At 45.3% G+C, this 25,663-nt stretch overlaps 1 protein-coding gene across 1 annotated transcript in view; it reads left to right on the forward strand.

Moving 5' to 3' along the window:
* The window catches only part of CCDC85C (coiled-coil domain containing 85C), a 99,943-nt gene that overhangs the window by 69,778 nt on the left and 4,502 nt on the right, over positions 1–25,663 (forward strand). Inside the window, exons 3-5 of the mRNA XM_072337627.1 lie at positions 6,134–6,238; positions 19,481–19,576; positions 24,835–24,933. Coding sequence (XP_072193728.1) covers positions 6,134–6,238; positions 19,481–19,576; positions 24,835–24,933 — 300 coding nt within the window. The remainder of the gene's footprint in view (positions 1–6,133; positions 6,239–19,480; positions 19,577–24,834; positions 24,934–25,663) is intronic.

Genomic DNA, 25,663 nt, shown 5'->3' on the forward strand with positions numbered 1-25,663 from the left:
GTCAGAATTGATGCAGTTTCAATTACTGGGACAATTATGGTGTAGAAAATTGTTGCCAGTAGGTTTAAGTATTTATACTGCAGTGACAAGCAAGTAATTCAGGTAATGGGCAGTACAGCAGTCCATGAAGTTGAAGGCAGCCTGACTCACAATGCTGAAATAAAACCTCCTTCCTTTTTGTCTTTACAAACATAACCAAAAGCCAAGGCTTCAGAAGAGTTTTTCATCAGACTTTCCACCGAAGACTTATGGGTAGATGTAGAATATGAAGAACGATATATTTTTTTTCATGTACAGTTTTTCTCATAGGAAATTTACCAGATTGTAAGCCCAAGTTCTTATGGATGTACATAGTCAGTATGGGGTGCTTGCTGTATAATATAAATACCAGTTTCACCATAATGTTTAAATTCGAATCATAGGATCATCAGGGTTGTAAAAGACCTCTAAGATCCTCTAGTCCAAGCTCAACCCACCTTCTCATGCCCAGTAACCACATCTGTCAGGGCCACATCTCCATATTTCGTGAACACTTCCAAGGATGGTGACTCCCCCACCTCCCAGGGCATTATTTATTCTTAATAAATTTGATGTGTATGTAATTTACTGTCTCTTGAACTTAGTGCCAGATGTAGGAAATGCTGATAGTCATAAGGCCTTTGAACTTCTCTGGGCAGCCTGCAGTTGTTGACTCATGTGGGGTTGATCTTGCTCTTAGTACTGGATGTGTTTCCCTTTTCCTTCATTGAGGGACTTCCCTGAGGTAAATAGAAAAGAGTTGGATGAGGCTTTGTATGAAACCTGGCCTTTGAAGTGGTACTTAGTGTTCTTCTGCATGGCACGAGGACCAGGAGTGGAAGCTTTCACTGGGCTCAAGATTATAGATGAGTTAAGAAGAAATGACACAAGATGGTATCAGGTGCTCAGCCATAGCCTCAGGTTCCAGCTGGACTGTCCCTCCTGGCTCCTGCTGCACACTGGGAGGACATGGATCTCCAGCAGTCCAGCACCACATCACATCTGCCAAGCTCCCAGTTGGGATTCTCAGAGGCACGGGGTGCCTGTGGGTGCACACCTGAGTTGCTGCAAGGTAACCCCGTGTTCCAGGAGGGAAGATAAGCTGTGGTTCTTAGTAAGGGCTTTAATATTTCCCTGGAGCACAGAGTCAAACTGATCATTTATGATTGCTCTTTCTTTTTTAACCTCTGTTCTGCCTTCGGCTGTAATGACTTAGTGAAAGGAGAAAATAGCGTTTTCAATTAAAGGCTACTTATGTAACGACCCTATTTTGAATGCTAATTCATGAATTACTGGAAGCTGACAGTGTGGCTTTTTAATTTCTCTCAGCCACTTCAGCACATAATCCTAATTGAAATCGTTCTGGGTTGCTTTTTTTTTTATTTTGCTAACATCTTTCATAAATGCTGAAAGTATCTGTCAAGTAAATTTCTGCTTCTTGCTGCATTTGACTTCTGTTGAGAGCGGTCCATTTTGTTAGATCAAAGTGTTGCAGAATTAAATGCCTATCTTCTTTCTTTTCTCCCTTCCATCAGAAGTAACGCTGAAATGTAACAGAAAAGATAATTTGTCTGACTTGTCTATAGGTTTTCACCACTTTATCTTCACAGTTGGTTTAACATGGCCGTAGCACTGATCTGACTTCACTGGACAGAAACAGAAAGGAAAATAAATGTTTCTTCATAATAACTTGACCTTAAAATACCACAAGCACCATCCATCTCCTTGTGTTATTTGTGTTATTTTCAAATTGAATCACTCAGCACATCAGGTCAAAAAGTCAAAGGGTTCCATTTCTGCTCCCTGATAGAAGAATAGAAGGCTTTGATAGGCACAAGTGTTTGCTTTTTTTTTTTTTTTTTAAAAATAAAAAATAATTAATATAATTGTAGTGCTTGCTAAGCGCCTTCACTTCTAACTAAGATGTTGAAACAAAAAGCTATTCCGTGTGGAAAATACCTTCCACTTTCCACCCATGCCAGTCATCCAATTACTTCTGTTTTCTAGGGAGAAAGAAAGATGTGTTTGCAGTTCATTTTTAATAAAAATATTGTTTCTTGTTTATATTCTTTTCTTACTGACATGTGTAAGTAAAATTCTTTCCCTGTCAGGAGGGGCATATTTAGGTCCATCTCTGTCTTCGCAGGGCTGACAAAGATCTCAGGCTTTGGTCCAACAGCAGTATATTCCGAGGACAGTCCAAGTTCTGCCTAACTGAAAAATACAGCAATAAATGTCACATCCTTATTTCCAGATAATAAAGAGTTATTGTGTCTGAGGGACAGCTGTGAACCTATCGGAGCTGTCAGGGTGGTGTGCAGGCTTGTCCCTGTGCTCATCAGCTGGTGAGGGTAGGCGACAGTGTGCAGTGGTGCTGGGTTAGACCTAGGGGAATCATAGAATCACAAGGTTGGAAAGGACCTACAAGATCATCTAGTCCAACCGTCCTCCCTTTACCGTACCTACAGAAAACCACTAAGCCGTATCTCCTAGCTCCCTATCCAGATGCCTCTTGAACACTGCCAGGGATGGAGATTCCACCACCTGCCTGGGCAGGCCATATCAGTGTCTGACCACTCTCTGAGAGAGCTCTGCCCAGAGGGGTTGTGGGGTCACCATGGTGGAGGGACATGGTTTAATGGGAAATATTGGTGATAGGTGGATGATCGGACTGGATGATCTTAGAGGTCTTTTCCAAACTTGGTGATCCTATGATTCTGTGACAAAGGAAGTGATTTTACCTGAAAGGTAATTTATTATGGACGTGATGCACATTAATTGAGATAATTTCCAACAGTGATGATGAATGGAGATGATCAGCGATTGTACTTTTAATGCTGTTCTGACTGGAAAAGCAATTTGGGTTCCACTTACATCTCTGTAATGAAAATTGGGTAAGGTAATAAGCGATTTCATTTTGTGAATGAATTGACAATGCAAATACCAGGATTTTTAATTTAGGCTTAAGTGGAGTAATGGCTACTCATTCTGATGCATCATTAGTCATATTGCTTTTTAATAAGGGTTTCACTTTCTTTTGCTGGTTAGCTCCAACACTGATAGCCAAGCCCAATGAATGTATAAATGTTTAGAGTGGTCCGATAAATATGCATCGCTACACTGTTTTAATTTAAAAAGAAGAAAAAGCAATTTTCCTTCTATGGCAATAAATAAATAAATAAAATAGAAATGCACTTTTGCTTTTAGTTTGAGAAAAATAAATAGTGCAGAACTGGGACTGTTGGGTTGTTGTAAAAACTTCTCAGTGCAATTGGAAACACATCCTAAAAAGTGCAGAAGTAAAACTGCATTGAGTGGAGTGCTCCTGAAGGGGACTGGCTGCCCTACTGACAGCAGTAGGAAAAGTAGGAGACCCTTCTGACAGCAGTAGGAAAAAGTGCTTCTTTGGTCATCTCCAACAGAGACATGTTATGAAGGTGATGATTTCTCTAGCCCTACTGAATTCACCCCATCCCTTTTCTGAGTATTTCTCTGTCAAGCCTTTTTGTTTCTTAGATTTCTTTTTTGTTCTTTGTTTGCTCTCCCCCTCCCTTTTTTTTTCCTTTCCTACTCTTTAATTAAGGGCTTGTTTTGATGTTCATTGAACTCAGTGGGGATCTTTCCATCAAACTGAGTGCATTAGATCAGATTCATTAGCATTAGTTGCTGAAACAACCTAACAATAGTTTTGTCACACGCAGATTCACTGTCTTAAATGGGTTTTGTTTAAAAAAAGCAATCGAACTAATCCATTAGGAACACTTGTTTGAGCAGGGTTTTGACTGTATCTGTGTATTTACCAACACAGTTTGAACCAATTTAAGCCAAATTGAAGTTAATGCATATTCCTGCTTATAGTCAGGAGCACAGGTCTGTTAAATCAGTTTAAAGCAGCATGATTTTAGCTGAAGTGGCGGTGTGTGATGACTAGAATTATCTCTGGTGTCCTTGCTTCTTTTGCTGGCATTTTGACTTCCTACAAGGATGACCTGTAGTACATTGAAACACATGCTAGGTCTAATGTGAATTAACCCCTTGAGATTTTGGGCAAGAGGAGCAGGTTCCTGGGAGACAGAAGGCAATGAACACCTAGTGTCTTTTTCATGCCTGTTTCCACACTCCTCACAAGCATGTGGCGTGCTGCACGCCTCGGTGTAGTTTGCAGAAGTCCGAAACAACAGGAATGAACTTGAGGGTCTAAACACTGATGAGGCAGAGCATGGAGCGGAGCCTTGATATGTATGGCTTTGAGGTCTCCATTACATAGTTGTATTCTCGCATTTTCTCTGTGCTGGTTTCTACTGCCTTTCTTGTGCTTGTATTAGGGCCCGTTTATCCCAGAGACTGGGAAGGGTGTGTAGGGACACTCTTAAGGAGCAGGCAGCAGAGACCTCTCTTGAGGTTGCTGCCCCTGGTACGTGTAAGGAGTGAAGAAGTGGCTGCATGGACAGTGGAAGCAGAACCAGCTGGGTTGCAATCCTTTCTGTATCACCACCAGGAAACTTCTACTTATGACACATCTGGGATGTTACAAGGAAAATAAGGGTCTGGTCACCATCTTTCTTTCCTTCCTTCTGACCTTTGAAAGTATTTACTGTGCTGAAGAGAACACATTTTTGTTCTGGTCTTCTTGTATACAGAAGGAGTTGGCTTCTTCTGCACATCTTTCTGTTTCAGGCTCTGTTGTGAAATGCAAACAAAATGTAGGCCATGGTCTTCTCTGATACTGCCTTGCAAACCCAAGGAATCCTAAACATCCCCTAAGCTAAAATCATGCTTCTATGTGAAATTTCCTAGTACATCAGGTGATGCAGGGCTAGCACCCATTTCTTGTAATGACTTTCTTGAAAACTGTCATCCTCACAGCTTGAAAAATGAAAGCCAATAGGATGTGTGGGTCAGAATGCTCGTGGAAGAAAAGAGCATTCTGAGATAACACAAAAGCTGAACTGGCACTAAACAGACCATCTGGCTACAAGGAAATGTTTTTGACACCAATAGAAAACGATGTACCCACTCTGAGTGCACCGATTCTTCTCTGTGCAAAGGGAGCAAGAAACAAACTTTCCATACTTCTGAGGTCTGTGCACAGCCACTGTCCTTAAAGCCTTGGTTATGGTCAGGCCTTTGGGGTTACTGAGGGTTTTTTTTATATACAGTTGAGCTGATTTATGAGATTTCCCGTTAAATTTTATTGCACCAGTGGTTTTTCTTTGGTTCTTTTGAAGTGGAAAACATCATTTCTGCAGCAGATGCAAGCAAGAAGTCTTAATGGAACATAAAAATCTAACAGGTCATGATTTTATGGCTTTAAAATGAAGGACAGTGCATTACTTTGTATTCTTAAAAAAATGTTAAGTTAATGAGGATGTTTATTTGTAATAAAAAGATATGATCTTCTCCCAGGCCCTTGATTTTGGCTACTTGTATGTTGACGTTTTAGGGGTGTGCTTTCTGAAAGGAGAAACTCTTCTTATCCAAAAACGATCCCATTTCAGAATGACAGAGCGAGAGAACAAATAACACGAGGCAGATATTATTGTCCTGATATTATTCAGCACCCCTCTAACACCTGATGTTTCCTTTGAGTGCAGACAGCTGATTACATCTGTCTGTATGGTTTGTTGAGTCATACTGTCTATTTACATGGCTCCGCTTAAGTCTTGTGGTTGCGCACTGATTTATAACCAAATAAGAAACTGTTGCTTTCACACCACTTTTGCAAGCTTAAGTAAGTTACAGTAGCACTGTTTACAAACACTCATTGCTCTCCACCTGCAGGTGACTGGAATAGGTGATGTTGCTTTAAAAAGATTTAGAAATATCTCCTGGTGGATTTGCATCTTTACAGTTGTTTTAACTAGCGTGAACTTAGGTAGAATTAAAATGCCTTCTCACTCTGTCATTTAATGGTGTAGACTTTGGGAATTTCACCTCCAGCTTCTTGCGAATGCTTTCTCCAGGTGTGGGCATGGGAAAGGCATCGTTTCTAATGGTCACTTGAGCTGTTGTTGCAGGTAGAAGTTATGGGAACAGCTGGTGATTGTGGGAAAATGAAATCCAGAAGAAAGGAGATGCTAATGCAGCTTGTCCTGTTTTCTTGTTGTCTTTGCAGCAATCCAGCACTGGGGATTTGAGGACTCTGAGGAAAGGATTGTCCCCATACCACTCCGAGTCACAGCTGTCCTCACTGCCACAGTATCAAGATGCCCTGCAAAACGTAAGAGCCATTTCCTTGTCTGTATGTATAAGAGCTGGAGCTTTCCTGGGGAGTGGGCATGAGCAGAGGGCCTGCACACAAAGATTCAGGGAGCAGCTCTCCCTGAAAGCTGGCCCTGGAGCTGGATAAAAGGTGCAGCTGTTGGGAGGATGGAGAACCCCTGGAAATACTGAGCTGTACCTCTGAAAATTTTGTCTCGTTAACTTCCCTACTCAGGCTTTTTGGCTGGCAGTCGCTGTTGTGCATATTTTTAAGCAAGGGTGAGTCTTGTTACACCTGCCTCTCTTTCATAAATATCCTTTATGCACACTGCCAAAAAGCTCCTCTTAGGTGACAAAAAAAATTGTTTTGCCAATGCACAGTCAGGATTACTTTAGTGATTAAGTTCTCAGGACTTTTGTTTCAGGTTTTCCTGTAGCACAAATGAGGTTTTATGTTTCCTGAGATTTGCCTGCGTTGCTTCTTCTCAGATGACAAAGGAATCTTGGTTAGAGGCAGAGGAGGCTCTTGCAAGAGATAGATGCTGTGCTGCTGTGTCAGGGCTCCTCCCTGCTGCCCTGCAGTGCACAGATGACTGTTGTCCAGATGTTTGCCCCAGTGCCTGAGACGCCACCTGTGTTGCTGACAGTTGTATTTTGGCTGCCTACTAGGGTAAAAGTCATTCTGTATGGTTAGCATTCCTCTTACAGCTGTAAACATGGGGGGGAGTTGGGAAGTGGGAGTAGTAATTTAGGGAAGATTTCTTACATAAAACTCCATTCAGCGTGAGAGCCCAGAATGAATGAAGAGCCTTCATCTAACAAAATAAAAAATCCAAGCAAGACAAAACCATATAAATGAAGTGGGAGTTTGAATACCCTCATTCCTTTTTTTCCCATGTAGCAGTCAGGAGACTTCATAAGGAGAGCACAGATGTTGTGTCCTGGGAAAATGCTGATGGCTGTGTGGGTACTGACATTCATCAATGTTCACTGGAGCCCAGTGCTCCCTCCTGCTTTCCTTTGTGCCCTGGGAGGAAGTGGCAACTCCTGTGAATGTCTATGGGAAGGGCCAGGTGCTGTGTGACATCTTCACCTTGGTGGTATACTGCCTTCTGTGGGGACAGGTGACTGAAAGGTAGCACCACACAGCTCTGGATCCAAATCCATGTTGTCTGGAATACTTGTGTAGCCATTTTAATTTTTCCTTTTCCTATCAAAATCCCTTGGTTTTGGGTCTTGGTATAGAATCATAGAATCGTTCGAGTTGGAGGGGACTCTAAAAGATCTTCTAGTTCAGCTCCCCTGCAGTGAACAGGAGTGAACTCAGTCAGATGCTCAGAGCCCTGTCCAGCCTGACCTTGAATGTCTCCAGGGATGAAGCATCTACCATCTCTCTTGCAACCTGTTCCAGTGTCTCACCACCCTCATAAAACCTTTTTCCTTTACATGCAGTCTAAATCTCTGGTCTTTTAGTTTGAAACCATTTCCCCTTGTCCTGTCATAACACATCCTGCTATAGAACCTGTTCCCTTCTTTCCTATAGCCCCCCTTCAGATACTGAAAGGCCAGTAGTAGGTCTCCTTGAATCCTTCTCTTTTCAGGCTGAACAGCTCTCTCAGCCTGTCCTTGTAGGGCAAGTGTTCCATCCCTTGGATCATTTTTGTGGCCATCCTCTGGACCTGCACTAACAATACAATATACGATATATTGTTTTTCTGATGAAGGGGGGTGATCTCAGATCCATGCAGATTTCTCTCCATCTCTCTGTCATCTCCCAGAAAATGGACATATAGATGTACCTGGCTTTTTTTTTTTTTGACAGCAGGCATCAGTTCATGACAAATGGTTCCTGTGTATGTGTGTGTACAGCCTTCATTTGGGTGAGTGATGGTGGACACTTGGCGTTGGCTCCACACCTGTCATGCCTGCTCAGGGTTTCATCATTGTCACCATCTGTGAAGCTACTTGGGGAAGTTACTCAGTACATCCCTCAGTGTCACTACGTTTGCACATGAGCATCACTCCATTTCTCCATGTCCCTGACATACCTTAGTTAATGAAAGAGTTTGTTTTTGCTAATGAATCCTGGATCATGAACACCAGTGTGTACTCAGGACATGGAATTAAAAGACCCTCACAACTGCAAGCTATGCAGAGACACTGTCTGTTCAGCTGACAGTTAATTGTGCAGACAGTGAATTAGAAATTTCCTCTCTGGTTTGTGTCAGGTAAAACATCTAGTAAAAATAATAGTTACAGGGATTAGATAGACTCAAAGGCAAGCAGATTGGGCTTCCTTGATCCTTCCTATCACCATCAGCCTCCAGACCAGCTCATCCTTGAATCGGTGATGGCAGCTGAATTGGAGCTATCTGTTAGTGTTGTACTGCTGAGGATCTACTGGCCAGCTTGGAGTCTGGGTGTCAGCAGTGGAAACAATCCTACTGTATCTTTATGGAGCTTGTGCTTTCACCGATAGCCTGAGCTGTTACCTTATCTTCTGAGCTTTGGTTCTCTTTGGTAGCTAAAGTGAATTGTTTCACCCATATGACATTCACATATATGTTTCCTTTGTGGCTCAACCATATGGATGCACAGCACTTTGGATGAGCAATTGCTCTCTAATCTGATGTTCTGCAGGAAACTGTTGGCTCCATGGGAGTCTCAGATTGGTGGCTGGAGAGCACGGAGAAGGTGAAACTTATCCAGCACTGAGGTTTTTTGGAGTTTTAATAATACCAAGTGGGAGTCAGCAACATGAAGTTCTATTTGTTGGCACTGTTTAAGGAGTCTGCATTGCCCATTCATACGGACCCAACTGCGGTTAGTAAGAGGTAATTGGCATTACCAGTCAATGCAGCTATGGATCAAGACTGGGATCCTTCTGTGACCATGTGTAGTTTCTTTCACCTCTGTGTGTCTCTGTTTCTCCCTCAAAGGGACTGGGTGGGAAATGACCCACTCTGTAACATGGTTCTCAGGCATTTCTTTCTCACTAAGCTAAATTGCACTAAGTGCTCCAGGATCCTCCAGAGATGCACACTAAGAGGCGGTATTTAATTTTTGGAACACTATGGCATTGCTGGAGAGTTCATCTAATAATTGCTGACTACATTTCTGATGTAGGGAGAATGTATAAGGGGGAAAAGGAAATTCCCCATCCACACGAGGCTGTTGTTTTGTTACTACTAGTCACATTTCAGCAGCTCATTTGCTAAGGGGAAGAATCTCAGTTTCCACTTACTGGAGCATTCAGGATCTCTGTAGAAAAGCTGAGTGTGAATGCTGGGGCTGGGACATGGCTCTGAAATGCATCCTTGTCTCTTTTCTGATCCTTTTTCTGTCTGCCTTCTCTGGGGCATTGCAGCAGCCCATGCAAACATGGCAGCCCCTGAACCACTTCATATTCTTGCCTGCCGCCCTACGGCCATGCCAGGTACATCTTGGTACTTCTTGGGAAGGCAACCTGAAGAACTACTCACACTCCTGTGGGTAGAAGTCTTCACTTTGGTAAGCTCATATGTTGGCTGCCTGGAGGAGCCGTGAATCCATGTTGGTGTGAACCAGCCTGTTGCTGGCAATTGGAGCTAGCTTAGCTGGTTGAGATTTAAAATGTAGTAGCAGTTATCAGTTGATTATAACAAGAATCCTTCCTTTGGTGGGAATAACTGTTGATTTTTGTAATGGAAACATGATGTTTATTGAGCCAGGGATGCAGGAATGGCCTGTGCTGATAACGAGAGACGCAACTGACAGCAAACAACTGAATAAACAGTGAGGGATGTGTGGTTTGCATCAGGACCAGGAGGTCTGTGCTGTGATAAGGCTGCAGCACAGATGGCTCATGGCTAGAATTGTTCCCTGATAAAGGGAGGATGGCAGCAAGGTTACACCATGGAGGTACCATTGCGCTTCCTTTTTGTTCTAAAGGGTTGGCTTAGATTAGGTGCCTTAAATGAGGGAAAGGATGCAACAGGCAGCAGCTTCCTAGGGGTTTATGAGGGTGAGTAAGCAAGACGGAGATAAAGATCAGCCCATAACAGCCATTGACTCGTGAAGCTTGTAAAATATCTGTCCAAAAACCCAGTTCTCTGCCATCAATGAGGAGGAATGCCAGAGCTGTCATTAAGACAGCTGGTGTCCCTTGTCCTCTGTGTTACACAGTGACCCTGAGCATGTACCTCGTGGTGAGTGAGGGTGAGTTTGTAGTTCCGTGCTGCTCATGGTGTTTGTCTCCAGTGACTGTTTCTTTCAAAAAACAAAACCCAGATCTGAGACTGAGTTCAGGCTGCCCAGCTGCTTTCTGCTCACCTCTGCTCCTCCTGCCTGTTGGACTAATTCCCTTAATTTCCACCACACTGTCACTACCAGCCACGTTTGAGCTTTGCAAAGGTGCTTGTGAAGTGCATATTCCACTTACTGTCTGGCATGTACATTGAGCTAAAAACAAACCTAAATATTGGTGGTGTGTAGGTGTAAGGAGAAGCCTTTGGATGAGGTGGAAATGGATGACAAAGGCTTCTTTGCTGGTGTGTTGGCTGCCTTCTGAATCTGCGGTACATGGCTTAGTGGGCCTGGTGATGATGTGTTGATGGTCGAACTAGATGATCTTAGAAGTATTTCCAACCTTAATGATTGTATGATTCTGTGATTTGGTAGAGGCAGTGAGGGGAGGTGATGTGAGGGTATGCAGTGGCTCAACTGGACCCCTTCTGACAGCCATATATTCTACTAGCTGGAACAGTGGTGGTCTCAGTGGTGATGCACAGGTTGGAGCAGAGGAACAGAAAGAACATGACTTTTATCCTGCACCAGCCTGGAATCAGTGGAGATCAGGGAAAGCACAACTGCAGTCAAAGCCTGGTGCTGGTGGAGGGCACTCAAAGCAGGGCTGCTCATCCCTGCTCAGCCTGTGTTGGGAGTAAATCCATTTGCCTCTGGGAGTAAAACCAGGCTGGCTCCTTAAAGCTGACTTTGCTTTTAAAACCAAAACTGAGATGGCCAAAGATGACAGTTCCCATCGTGTGAGGGCTGGTGTCCAGGAGCAGCACCCAGAGGAACCCTATGGGCCTCATGGCTCCCACTGGTGTGTGCTGGGCACATCTTGCTGGGGCTGTTGTTTGCCTTCCTGTGGCCAGGCTGCCTTTGTAGACAGGGAAAACAATGGTAGGGGGCAGCTTCTTCCTGCTGCCTGCACCAGTACCAGTGAGCAGATAAAAGCAGAGATTCATGGTGGTCATTCTGCCACTGCAACAACAGCAGCAGTGGAAGGGAAAATGAAGTGAAAGGTTTGTGGGGAGAGTGGCAGTGTTTACAGCCTGAGGAGGGCTGTATTGAAACTTCAGAGTGAGTAGTTAGGGACTGAGAACAAACAAGCCAGTGCATTTTTCAAGGCAGCTGCCCTTCATCAGCTGCTGTTCTGGTGCATCTGAGCAGTGTGTGGCTTTTTCCCTGCAGCAGCCAACCAGCTTTGACAACGTCAAAGTTTTTGGGTTCAGTGGGGAAAAGAGGCACTGACAGCCTGTTCATCAACCACTGTTACAAGTAACCACAGAAGATGGGAAAAATTTATCTGTTGTGATGATCTGCTGTAGATCAGCACATTCATTACCACATCTATTAGTGTGGGGCCAGCAGTGGGTCTGGGATAGACATAGGGGCCTGTAGACTTTCACTTTCCCCAGACTTCAGAGAGAACTGCTTCACCAGCAATGGCAGAGCAGCCACATGAGGTGCAGCCATGGTGGAGTGCTACATGGCCATGGGAGACAGCTATCTGACGTGTGCCATCATCTGCTCACCTGAACCTTTTCATCAGGGCCACCCCAATGCAGGAGGTGTGCTTCAGAACCGGGAATGTCTTAATATTATTCAGTGCTTCCTTCTGCAATGGAATGGGCTTCATGTTTCTTTACTAAAATAGCTAGCACCTCTCCAAATACTCATGCTAATAGTGCCCCTGTGAGTCAGCTGCAGTTAGTGCACTTGGTCCATGGGTACAGCAGAGGCTACTGCTATCTATAGCACTTCTATTTGTTTGTGGTTATGGTCTGAAACCACTCTGAATCTGACTTGTCTGTAATAGATACCTGGCTAGGGGGGCGGCTGAAGCTGGCAGTGAGGCTTTCTGGTGTTTTGCACTGCTTGCAGCTCCACAGCAAACCTGCAGCACCTCAGTTCTTTTTCTGCTTCTAGAGGAAGTTGTCCCAGTGGCTTGCGTGCACTGAAGAGTTTCCCAGGGCTGGAGCTCTGCTCCACCATTAGCATTTCCTTTCCCATTTGTAGATGAGACCCACTTGCAAACAATGTCCTGACTTTGTGTATTGTGGACTCTTGGCAGTCCCTGGAAGCCTTCCTTCCCTTGTGTGCCCCAGCACAGCCCATGTGGTATGGCATGTCTCCTGGGGAGAGCCGCTCTCTGTTGTTAGTGTCCTCAAAGTTCTGCTCAGAAATCAGTGAATGGTGAAGTTGTTTCTCTTTAATCAAAAGGTTACTGGGTAAACGCATTGGGTTAACCAGGTGGATTCCCATGAAATTGTTGCCTGATGGGATGGCTGAGCTGGGCAGACAGAGCCCTGTGCTGTGTGGTGCCAGGGGTTAATTCATGGATTTGAATAACTGCGTGACCAGATGCTCTCTATGATTAAAGGGAGCAAATGAAGTAATGCCAAAGGAGATTAGCCACTGCAATAACATCCTTCCGTGTGATAGGGAGGATGCTATGCAGAGCACTATTGGCTCCTGCCCTTGCCCCTCTCAGTGGCCAGGATGGTGCCGTGCTAGGGAGCTGGTGTCTTTCTGCACATCATCCTGCTTGTTTCTTCTCATGTGACTGGCAGCAGCATGTCAAAATGGATCATCCATTGCAAGGCACGCTGGGCATGCAGCGCATGTGTGTGGGTGCTCCTGGGCTGTGGAGAGGGTGTCCCATGCTCAGGTAGCAGAGAATGGGCTTTGAAGGAAAATGCCACCCTGGAGCAGGGTCATGCCACGGAGCTGTGAGGCACACTCACTTTGTTGGAGCTCTTAGCCCCCTCTGCAGTATCACAGAGGCAGATGAAGGGATGTGAGGCCCCAGAACGTTACATGCCCAGGGCTGGAGCTGGTCATGAAGACTTCCCATATTCTGCCAGGCTCTGCCTGCTGCTTCCCACATGCCTGTGGGCACATTGCTACACTGGCTTGTCCCTCAGCAGCTCTCAGTTTACAGAGCAGTGTCGACAACTTGATTTATGTACAACACCTGGATGGTGATGAGTGCTAAAGAAGGGCCCAAGCTTAATTCAAACCTGGTTAAGTAGGCTGCAAACAAAACTACTGTGAGATAAATCTACGTGCCTGGGAATTTTATTGTGAGTTATCTGGCAGAGCCTGCCTATAATGTAATTCTCCTTGTTCTGTCTCGGCAATAAAAACTTCTGATATGATTCCATTTAGCTGTTATGTTGTCTGAGATATGCCATTAGAACACTGTGGCGCGTGTAATCAGATTTGAACCCTGAATGTCTGCTTGTTTTTTGAAGTCATAGACAAAAATTAATAGAAAGCAAGAAGAAGATGTGAGGTTCAGAAGCATTAATGTTTGCTTGTATGCCACGCTTTGGTCTGAAGCATTCTCAGTGCCTGGGCTGTGACTGCTGGTGAAGCAAAATCAGCATGCTGTTTTCCTCTGGGTTTTGAAACTTAGCTCCCTTTTCACAGACTTTCTGCAGATCAGGAATAGCTCTCTTGGAGCTGAGGTAGGAGAGGATGTCATTAAAGCATAGAATGTCATTGATGAGAAGGAGATTGAAAACTGATGTCAGGACCAAAGTATGGTGTTTTTTCCAATCCCTGGAGGAATCAAGGAGAAATTGTTTATCGCAATTTCATTGTTCTTTTTTGAGATTTCTAACCCAGAATCTATAAAAGAACAGACACCTGTCATCACCAGTTAGGCTCTTTTCTTCTTGGATTCCAGAGTATTCTCTCTATTATTAAGAAATGTATGTATTTTAAGCCTTATTTTGCCTCTGTGGAGGTGTGTCATTATTAGGAGTTCCCAGTGTGCACTTTTACAGTCTTATTAATTTTGTTCCTCCAAACACGGTAGGAATGGAGTATCGACCACGGTGCTTTTCAGCATCTGAGCTGGGCCACATCCTATGCAACTAGACACAGCCAGCAAGGACTCATTAGGCAGTTTGGTCTTAGGCACCAGCAGTGCCATCACAGCTAGATGCGCAGAAGCAGATGTTTTCAGCAGCTGCATTTAAGGCCTCGGCTCTTCATTTTTTGGTGTCTGATTAATAAGGATCTTCAGCAGTATTTGTTGTCTTTGAATTTTCTTTCTCACACCAGCACTGTTACTTCACGGATCCTCTTTGGATTCTGGACAGGGGTAGTACTTTGGGGCTGCTTTTATTCAGTTTGTTTTCTGTGATGGATTTGAGGCTGTCACAAGGTCATGCACAACTCGTTGCAGGTAGAGAAAGGGAGGATTTCTCTTTGCACAGCACACTCCCTCAAGGGTCCTCTATCATGGGAGGCTGCTCCTTTTCTCTTTTCTTAGTCTAGATGGCTGAACTGTGCATCTCCTTACAGGCATCGAGCTTGAATCATGAGCCCTGCAGGCAGGGTTCCAGTGAGAATTTTCTGAGGGAATCTCAAACAGAATTGGGCTTCTTTAGTGATTTGGACACGTACAGTGTAAGGCTGTAATATAATGAGCTCTGGCAAATGCAGCGGTCCCATCACAGATGCCAGCAAACCTCATGTGCTGATCTGCTTTAAATGAAGGAGTAGATGAGGGCTAAAAGGGAGATGGATCCAGTGATGCTTCAGCACTGCTTTGTATGTAGGGGTGGCAGAGGAAGAGCTCTTGTCATGGTTTTCCCATTGGAAAGAGGCTGGATTCTTGGGTTCTTGGGATGTTTCTCCTGTGAGATGAGTGGGAGAGCCTTTCCAGGAGTCTTGCATGACCCTTCAGTCATGCAGGGACAAGGCTGTTCTTCCCACAGCTGAACAAGGTTGTTTTCAGATAGGTCACAAGCTGTTTGACAGCCTTGGTTTCCCTGGGATTGGCAGTGAGTCCTTTTGCTTCCTGAAGACTTGGAGAAGAGCCTCTAGTTCTTAAGAGGAGCAGTGGCCAACAAACACCATGCTTAGCAAAGGTATTTCCTCCAAGGAACTCCTTGATGCAACCACTCAAAAGCTGGCAGTCTCCCTGCTGGGCAATCCTTTTGGAATTTTATTTTATTTTATTTTATTTTATTTTATTTTATTTTATTTTATTTTATTTTATTTTATTTTATTTTATTTTATTTTATTTTATTTTATTTTATTTTTTATTTTTTAATAACATTAACTGTGGCTTTGGTAGAAACAGAAGGGATATATTGTAATTCTACTCGGGAGACCATTGGAAGCCACAGTGTAGATGTAATTTTCTTTCTATGCTACAAGTTCCTTGTCTAACTGGTGAGTTAGATGATCCAACTTCTAGTCTTGTCTCTGTTCCTGTCAGCCTGGAGCAACTCCAAAGCCAGAGAGAATAAGAAACTTTGCTTTTTGAAATGACTCAGCTTCTTGTTGGTTGGTTCAGCGTCAGCAGAGGTAAACTAGAAAAAACAGTCAAGATTGTATTTCTCAATAGCTTCATTGCGAGTGCATGGCATTTTCATTACTTCTGAGCTATTATTTAGCACCATTAATTTACAGAATTATGTGACGTGTTGGCCATGTGATGGAAGATGATGAGTGAGCCGTCCCTGAGATACTGAATGCTGTGAAAACCTAGCAAGTGGAAAGGCTATTTAACACAGGGATTGCATGTCTGGCAGAACCAGACAGGGAGAAGAAATTGAGAGTGATGCATGCCCCCAGACACTGCATTACTTTTTGCCTGTAAGGACAATTCCTGCTTCCTAGGATGTAACCAGATTAACCTTGCTATTGTTGCCCATCAGGATGCTGAGTCAGTTGTGTTCCCATGGCTTTGATAATGTCAGCTTTAAGGAACAGGAAGGGCATAGATTTCTGCAGTGATGGAATTCCTCAGAGTAGCTGAAGTAGAGTGCAACCATGGTGATTCTTAACCTACGTTTTCCAAACGCGTCTGTTTTAGACATGAGGAATCTCTTCCATCAGTGTGATTTTAGCTACTGCCTTAATTCTGACTTCCTGAGACTTCACCCTCCACCCTGCCCTCCTGCCCTCCTTCCAGTCTCTTATCTCTGATTCCCCTCCCCTGCATTTCATCTCAACTGTTTTCCTGCTGGGTAAAATGCACGTCCTCCTCTTTCTTCCTGTTCCCTCCCTCCTTTCCCACTTCTGGCAGTTTTCCAGTTCAGCAACCTTGACCTTATCTCCAGTTCCTTTCATTTCCTCCCCTCCAGCTGACACTATTGGTGAACTCTGCCCGTTTTCCTCCCCTCCATCCTCCAAAGGCTGCCCATGCATCCTGTCGGGTATGTTGTCATTTCTTTCCTTACTCACCACAGCTCCTCTCTTTTCTGGCCTTCTTCATGTTTGTCTCAGTGCAGGAAGCTGATAGGAATTTGGCTGAAGCTTTTTTATAAACCACACTGAAATCGGTGGGGGTTAAGCACCTAAAAATCTTTATAATGACTCCTATGCCTGGAAAGACCCTTCTGTGAGGGTACGACTACACAACAGAACTTTACAGCGTAATGATAAATATTAAGGTATCCATAGCAGTGTGGAGTATTTCCTGTCAGCATGTGGATATTTTTACTCAGTGCTTCTTACAGCTGCAGAGGGCAGAGATATTGGTGGGAACCTTGTTCACTCCCCTCCATTTTTTGTGTGGATGTTTGGCTTTTGCTGGAAATGGACTGTCATTTCAGCAGTGGGAAGGTCTCTATGGCTTGCAGCATAGCAAGCCTGTATCATGGTTTTTCTGCGCACTCCCTCATGCAAGTCCCTGTCATTGTGTGCAGCAATTTGCATGTCTCTTTTAGTTTACAGGTTTTTCTTCTGGCTTCCAACCTAAAGATGAAGAATCATGCCTGCTTTATAAATAACATCATCTTGTACCGAGACTCCAGCAGCAAGGATTGGGCATTCCTCCTTTCTTGCACCCCCACTATTTAAGATTAATTTTCTCTTCTTCAGTCTAATTCCCTACTTGCATTCAGGTGGAGCTCAGCTGATTGCATTTGCTAAATTTCAGCCACTCTTATCCAAGGGGCACCGACCCATTGAGCATTTCTGTGTGATCCAATCTATCCAGCACATTACCATGCTTGCAGGATTGCTTTTATCTTGTCGGTGTGGTAATCAGTGAAGTATGATCAAACTCTTTAGAAATCATTTCTCTCTAATCATTCTGGTTTCATTTGTATTCTGTAATAATTTTGAGAGTGATTATGATCATGGAGATGCTTTGTAGCTCATTAGTGATTTCACTTCTGTGAGGAGAAGCTGCTGCTGCCTGTCATACAGGGGACCTTGTGTTCTGCTCTGTTTTTCTCACAAAAATGTATTTACAGTGTTGTTAGATTCACCATCCACCCAGATTCCTTTTGCTTTTCCTGATTACTCTCAACTCAGAAGCAATACTGGATGTTGCACCAATTGGTATTTCCTGTGTTGCTTCTAAAGGGGGCTGTGGAGAAAGATCATTATCAAGTATGGTTCAGGGCCACAAACTCCCAAATTTTCTGCTTTTGGTTGTTATGATCTTGGTCATTAATGGATGAAGGCAGCTTTCACTTTGAGATTGGAGGAGTTACGCAAGTATCGAAGCCTGTGACCTCTGTGGGAGGCTGACTCTGCATTTACCAGCTCTGAGAGAAATGTATAACCCCCTTTTTTGCAGCCTTAAGGCACAGCTGTAGCCTGGCTGGGTTCCATCCCTGGTGCTCCTTCCCCAGGCTCTGCCTTTTCTGTGTAACATTTGGGGTTGGCTGGATGCTGAGGATGTGTCCCCAGGTGGCCATAGAGCACCAGTCAGCTGTGACCCTCTGCCAGCAAGCGTCTGGCCTGGGAGCATCCCATGGTCGCCATGCTTCATCAGTCTGTTAAACCTCCTAGGAGAGTTACTGAGGAGTTACCAAGTCTGATTTGCCCTTTTCTGAAATGCCTGCCTCTCAGAAGGAAGGTGTTATGTCACCAACAGCTCAGTTCATGAAGGTCAGTATTATGGGTATGTGGCTGTTGGTTTACATGGGCTAAGCACAAACCAATGGCTTAGGCTTGAAAGGCTCCATGCCCTTCCTGCTGTTCTTGTCTGTGGCCTAATGGGCTGGTCCATTGTTTGGAAGTGTGAGATGTGACAAAGTGCCCCTCCTTGGGTCCTCCTTTCTGGCATGGCTCACTTGCTGGCCTTGGCTTGGAAGGCGAAGTGGTGATGTGAAGCGTAAAGCACACAGTGTGGAAGAGATGATAATGAAGGGCCTCATGTATTGCATGCAAAAGCATTCCTGCCATGGTGCTACATACCGCTCTGCCATCCTAATTTGCTTTCACAGGCTTCAGTATAATCATTCTTTGTATTTCCTAAGGGATGTGAAGACTAAATATGAGTTTGGTCAGTGGTTTCATTGTTGATTTCTTCCAGTGCTACAAAGCAAATACAAAATATGAGCGACAGGCAGAGTGCATCTCATTCTCATTATGTTTCATGCAATCCAAGATGGATGTCTTTATCGAAAGTGCTTACGAGGCTGTTTGAGCAGGAGAAATCTTTTGTAGAACGTTATTTTGGGATCTTTCCCAATGGGATCCTTCGTGCAAGAGAACTGGCCAGCTTTTTGGAAACAAACCCAGCCAACATTAGCTTTGGACATCTGCTTGTTTTAAGGTTGCCTTAACAATTTTCTCTGTAGCTGGAGATTGGTACTCGATGTCTATGTGAAAACATTGCCAAAAAAGAGACGATGTTCTGCCAACTGTTTCTTTCATGTGTGCAGCTTCTTAGAAATGACCGCTTTATGCTGAAGATCTTCTTTGCATTTCTCCCTTGGATGAGGACCATTTGATTGTGTCCTTATGCAGAGTTATCTGATGTGAGCAATATGTGTTTCCTGAACCAATTTAGCTTTAAACCCAGGTGATCTCCTGCCTGAGTACGCATAGACTTAGTGGTGATAGGCTTGATTGGCATTAGATAAAATCATTTTGGGGAGTGTAGTGGTATATTTGTCTTTGCAGATGGCTGAAGAGGACTAAGTGTGGGATGGCTAATGGATATTTTCTTCCTCCTTGCTAAGATAACCCAAAAGGAATTAAAATGTATCTTCTCTTCTTATTTAAACAGGGACCGGCTCGCATGACAGCTGATCTTGCTTTGTCTCCTGCAGCAGGATATATCCCTGTTGGTCAGAAACCAGAGGCTGTTGTTCATGCCATGAAGGTAAGGATGCCCGTAGTCCCCACACTGCTGTGCACCATGCAGTGTAATGCAGTGCAGCTAACCCCAAACAAGCAGAACTGCTGTTCTCCTGGGAACATGATAATTGGAAGTGGAAAGTTAGTGTTCAGGCACGTGATCAGTAAGCAGGACCTTTATCATGAGTTGTAATAATTGCTTCAGATACTTGGAGTACAGCAAGATCACATGTGACTGTGTGGGCTGGAGACCTTCAGTGAAAGTTTAGTGCAGTTTTTACTGCTCTCCAGAGGAGCCCTGGCTACTGAGGTGTCTGTTCAGTTACCTCCATCTGTATTTCCTGTGTTTTCTTAGTAAGTTTTTTCTTGCTTATATATCTGTGAAACTGATGCCTAGCAGAACATTGCAGCCTCATACAGTACCTTCGTCTCTGTCTGCTGTAGGGGTTATGGGACCAAATTTCCAAGTAAGGACAAGAAACATAAATGGTTTTTACGATGTTGTTTGATAAGTTCACGGAAAGAATTATAAAGTTAATAAGGAAGATTCTTGGAAACTGGGAATTGAGTCTGGCACAAGGATGCATGTGAAGGGTTTGAAAGGAAGTTGGATGGCTGGTTGTTTGCCTGTATTATTGTTACTACTATTCCTCTGCTTCGGAGTCTTGTTGATCACAAGGGAGGGCTGCAAGGAGTTCTCTGGGATTTCCTAATTTGGCTGGTGGGGTATGTTTGTCAGAGCCCCAGAAACTGCCTCAGCTGGGGACAGGAAGCAGGTGGCACAGCAGTCACATCTCACAGGGCATAACGTGATGTGTCCTGCTCTCACACTTGGGGTTAAAAATATGCTCAGATTTGAAGTGAGGAGGAAATTCTCCTCTAAGTCAGTGTGGCAGCAAGGAGACAGAGATTTTTATTGCTCCTTCCTGTAGCCTACGTCCAAAGGATCAGCTGCACATTGAAGGGACTGAGGAAACTGGTTGTGGTCTCTACCTCTCCTCCCCCTGCTTCATATGATACAATAAAATCAAGGCCGTTGATCTCTGATCACGAGTCTTAAACTGGGTGGAAGATAATGTGTTTTGGCCATGACACGCTGCGGCAGATGGACTTGGTCTTATTTGCACCCTGCAGAACTGGAAGCATTTTCAGTGCCAGCCCCTGCGTGTGGGAAATGGGATGCAGCTACCAGCCTAGACCCTGTCTGTGGTGCAGCTCATGACCTTTGCATTTTGTCTGTATGACACTGAATACCAGAGTAGCTCTGCTCAGTTGTATGACATCCCTTAGGCTCCTATTTATTTATTTTTTCCTGCAGCTGAGCTGCTGTGCGGATGAAATGTTGTCTTCAACTTTGTAGAAGTTCTTCCTTGAGCATCTTTTGGAGGTTTCTTTATGTTTGCTTGTGAAATGGTTTTTGCTTATTTGCACCTGCTAAATACGGAGCAAGATGACAGGTTGGCGCTCCTAACAGCTGTTTTAGCTAACAAGAATAAAAGGTACATATGCTACGTCTCAGTATCTCACTGAACATCAAAGCACTTTTCTTAGGCATTGAGCAAACCTGCTAAAGACGTGGGGAGATGTGGAGGAGCAAAAAGCGAGAAAACAATGTTTAGCCTATAATTCACCTCCTGTGGGCTCTCTGCAACTGAGCCACCAAGCAGACAATCCTTGTTCTCACTGATGCTGAGGTGGGCAGGATTTGGCCCTGCCAAAACCAGGGGAGAGACCTAGTAGGATACACAGACTTCTCACTTGCTGAAGCAGAACTCTGCACTGTGCTGTGTTTCCCATTGCTTTCTCCACATGACCTATAAAATCTATAAAATCAGCGAGGCTTGCACCATTGGGAAAGTGTTCCTTAATATCAGGGTCCTTCCTCTCAGAGAGATGCTTCCCTAAACTTTCAAAGCCTCTTTCAGAGCCTTACTGCAGTCATTCGGACTCTGGTGGGTTTGGTTTGTTTTTAAATATGCGATGTGTGGTCCTGTGAGGGCCGCATGGTGAGGCAGAAGGGAGAGGATGCGATGGACTGGGTGACTCTGAGGTGAAACTGTCTTGGTTGCAGACATCATTGCAGTCATGAAAAAAGAGCTAAATATACCCGAGGTGTTTCTCACAGTTTACATAGTGACACAGAGGCAGCAAGATGAGGCAGCGTGCACTGGAAGCAAAGTGCAGCACATCCATAGTTTGTCAGTGAATATGTTGAAGAGGTTCTCTTCAGGAGGTGCTGTCCTCAGGAACAGGGGAGTGTTGCCTGTCTTTGACCCATCCCTTGCACAGGAGTCACCACTTGCCTTCTATTGAGAGCAGCTGAGGAGATAACGTAGTACTGAGGCACCTGCAAAGGGCCATTTGCTGAAGTGAAGCTCATTGAGGAGCAAAATTCCAGGAATGGTGTGAGCCTGGGGTACGCTCGTCTGTTCGCTGTGGGTTCCTGGGTTCAGACATGGCAGAAATCAGAAGAAGATATAATCAAATCCAGTCTTTAAATGGCTATTGATGCCTTTAGTGAGCTATGTGAAGGCCCAGCTGTAGTCCCCATCAACGTAACCTAAGGAACACTGACCTGGGTCTTCCTAAGCAGTTGATGTGGTGCCAGGCAGGATTCAAAGATGGGTCAGCACTCACAGTCCTGTGCTTCTCCAAGAGGGGACTGTGCTCTTTGGAGTGCACTGCTTCCCAGCATGCCTCTCTGGGATAGGAGCATTAACCTCCTGTTCTGGGCTTTGCGAACCCGAGATGCTAACACATCTTGACAAAACACCTGTCAGAAGCGGGCTCGTGTCTGCTGTGAGGGATGGTTTCCAGGGTAAATGAGACATTTCCACTGGAATAAATGGGCTGCACCACCCCTTCACACCTCACAGCCCGGGGAATGCAATTTTATTTTAAATGGAAATCGTAGAAAAACAGTTTATTTTTGTCCTCTGAGACTCCTCTGCCTGCAAGATTGATGGCTGGTGGAAGCGGGCGCTGGAGCTGATGTGATCTTTAACTGCAGTGAACGGCGGCTGTCCTTGACACTTGCCCTGCAGACACGGGCAGTGCTGAGCTGCAGACAGCTTCGCAGCACGGCGTCAGGGACACGCTGACTCCAGACGAGCAGGTTCAATGTGCCGGTCCAGCTGGATCAATAATTAATTCCCTCCTCTTTAGCAAAAAAGAAACCAAACTAGCTGCTCTCTCTGTCAGCACATCCATGCTTTTTGCATCTCTTTCACCCTTCCTCTCCCCTTAGAAAGGATGCAGCTGTTCCTGATTTGTGTCAAGGTGGGAACCGGGCCTGTTGGTTGAATGAGCTGGTAGATTTTGGAAGTAGGTTAAGGGCCCGAGGAGAATGACCTATTTTTGTACTTATCGCAGTTGGAGTGCGGCAGGAATGCTGTGCTGAACCAGACCAGGGGATAATCTGCTCTCAGATCCCATTCTGTAGAGCAGCCAGTGCTGTGCACCTCAGCAAGAAAACTGTCCTTGCACCGTGTCTGCAGCTCCCTGGGAGCTTCAGGAGCATTTTTGCACACGGATTCACCTGTAGTAGAGCATGGTGTGTGTGTGGGTGTATGACTGGGAGGAAGAGACCACGAGCTGTGTGGTGATTTCAGGCTCTTCCCACCCACTGAGGTGGCTGCAGTATAAGGTATGTAGGTCAGTGCAAACACAGTCAGAGCCCCTGCACTGCACCAGGCATGGCTCGTGCAGAGCTGCCTGAGTGTGGGCAGAACTCTGGGCTGCCTGAGGGCTCTGGGCTGCCCCATGGGTATATCTGTGGATCAGCTTGCAGCTGCAGGCTGGGGCTGCCCATAGTCCATGCCAGCCCGCCCAGGTGATGTCTGCAGGGCCCACAGACATTGACACTGGACACCCGGGGTGTCCATGCTGGAGCCAGAACAAGAAAACCTAGTTCTCTGCAGGCCTGGGAGGTGCTGACAGAGCTGATGGAGCCTCCTCACACACTGCTGTGACCTGTGTTTGCTTTCCAATATGCAGGGAGCCGTGGCCCTGTCTCCTTGCAAGCCTTGGGCTGTCTGGGTCAGCCTGGCTGCCGTACAGAGCCCAGTGAGTGCCTTTGAGGGCTCCCAGTGGAGCTGCAGTGGCAGACAGCCCTGGTTGGTGCCAATCAGAAGCACTCTGGAAGATCTCAGATCCTCCCCCACACACTCTTTCATGCTTTTGCTGTGCTTTTGCAGCCACATTTCCTGTTTTTGCAGTGCTTTCCTCCTGTTACTATTGTAGGAAAAGCCCCGTAGTCAAAAGCAGGATGGAAAGGAAAGCTGGTCCTTCACTCCTCCAAAGCTGCTGGTGGCAGGGTGCTGCAGGCACCTCCATGCAACAGATGTCTCTGCTTGCATATCCCTCGTTCATTTGTTGCTGATTTGTGCCAGCAGCTTTTATCCTGTTGCTGTGGTTGCAGTTCTGGGTGTGGGGCCATGTGGAGGAGATACACTTGCATCCAGTCCTGTGTTGGGAAAGACACCTTCAGAGAACAGCAGTCAGCATACAGACAGGTGCTGCTTTCCCCTTATTTCCATCCCCTGTGCGTTCTGGCTCCATCTGGCTCCAAGAGGCAATGAATGAGAGCTGCACATCACATAAGGATCTCTAGGTACCAAGTCTCAGTGATAACAGCCCACTTCTGCACGCTGTCACCATGGGTCTCTGGGGGGGTTCCCTGGAGAAACTAAATGGATTAAAAACGATTTTCAGCCAAAAGAGAGTGAAATTGACTCAGTGTGTTTAGGATCTGAAAGTTCACGGTTGGTTGGAGACACATCAGCTGAACGGTGTGCAGTGCTGTTATTCGGTGGCACAATCCTCTGCTTTCAGGTGGTTAAACTGTTAGACCTAAAAACTGTGGGCTGGCCATGGTGTCCCCACATGTGAGATAAATGGAAGTGAGTGGAGGAGCTCTGCTCCTGCAGAAGAAGGGAATGGGGAAGCACTCATTGCTGGGGGCTGTGTAGTGCCTGGGGCTGTGGTGTCAGCCACACCAGGCATCAGTGGGACACGAGCAAACTGTCAGGGCAGACAGGGAGAGATAAGGGATCCTCAGCATGGTTTCACTCTCATCTTTGAGTCTCAAGGCTTTATGAATTATGCTAATTTAAATATTCATAAATGGTTTTATTGGAGCAGGAGCTTGGTCCAGGTGACCTCCGGAAGTCTCTTCATGCCTAAACCCTTCTGTGATTCTGAGATGTTGCTGAAGACACTCAGCATTATATCCATTATATCCGTTATTTGTGGAACACTTTTGTAATATCTATTTTTTTCTAGGTCCTGGAGGTCCATGAAAATTTGGATAGGCAAATGCAGGACAACTATGAAGAAGACCTGAGTGAAAAGGAGAAGGCGATTGTTCGTGAAATGTGCAATGTAAGAATGCATCTCAGTCATTCTAGCACGATCTTCTGTGTTCTGTTGCAAGCAAACCCAGCTGGCCACAGGCACTAGGGCAGGGTTGGGCTCTGCTGATGGCTGCTTTGGCTGCCAGTAACCTGAACACCTCATTCATGGCACCAAGAACCCTGACTATGAGAGCTGTGTTTGCAGCTTGCTCCAATTGTGCCCATAGGGACTCCATTTGAGCTGAGCAGCGTTTGGTTGCTGTGTTCAAAGCCGTACAGCTTGAATGGCTTTGAGCCTGAACCATAAGATGTGACATCAGAGGGAGAGTCTTCTTGTTTGAAAGCGCTGAGTGGCTGTTAGGATGTGTGGGGTTCTTTTAGCACCGCTAACCGGTTTGGCAACCACGCTGTAAACTGAGCTTAGCTCATACTGTACAGGGAGCATTCATCCCAAAAGCCTGCTCTCTGTGTCTGCTGCTGGGCCACTACCTCTGGCTTCAAAGCACCTTGGCTGCGTTTTGGCTTTGAACAAAGAGGTCTGGATTTCTGAGGGAACGGGGGCTCCAACTGCATGTCGTGTGTAGACGGGGATTTGCTGTTTGACAGTAGCAGCAGCTCCCACAGCAGGGAGGAGAATGCTCACGGAGCCTTCTCTTTTAGAAGTCCGTGCTGGAGGTCAGCCCAAGTGGCACCGCTTTGTACCTCACAGCAGCAGAGAGAAGCCTAATCTTCCTTTTAAATTCGGAAATTGCTTGTAG

Source organism: Excalfactoria chinensis, chromosome 5, assembly GCF_039878825.1.
Source record: "Excalfactoria chinensis isolate bCotChi1 chromosome 5, bCotChi1.hap2, whole genome shotgun sequence".
Taxonomy (NCBI): domain Eukaryota; kingdom Metazoa; phylum Chordata; class Aves; order Galliformes; family Phasianidae; genus Excalfactoria; species Excalfactoria chinensis.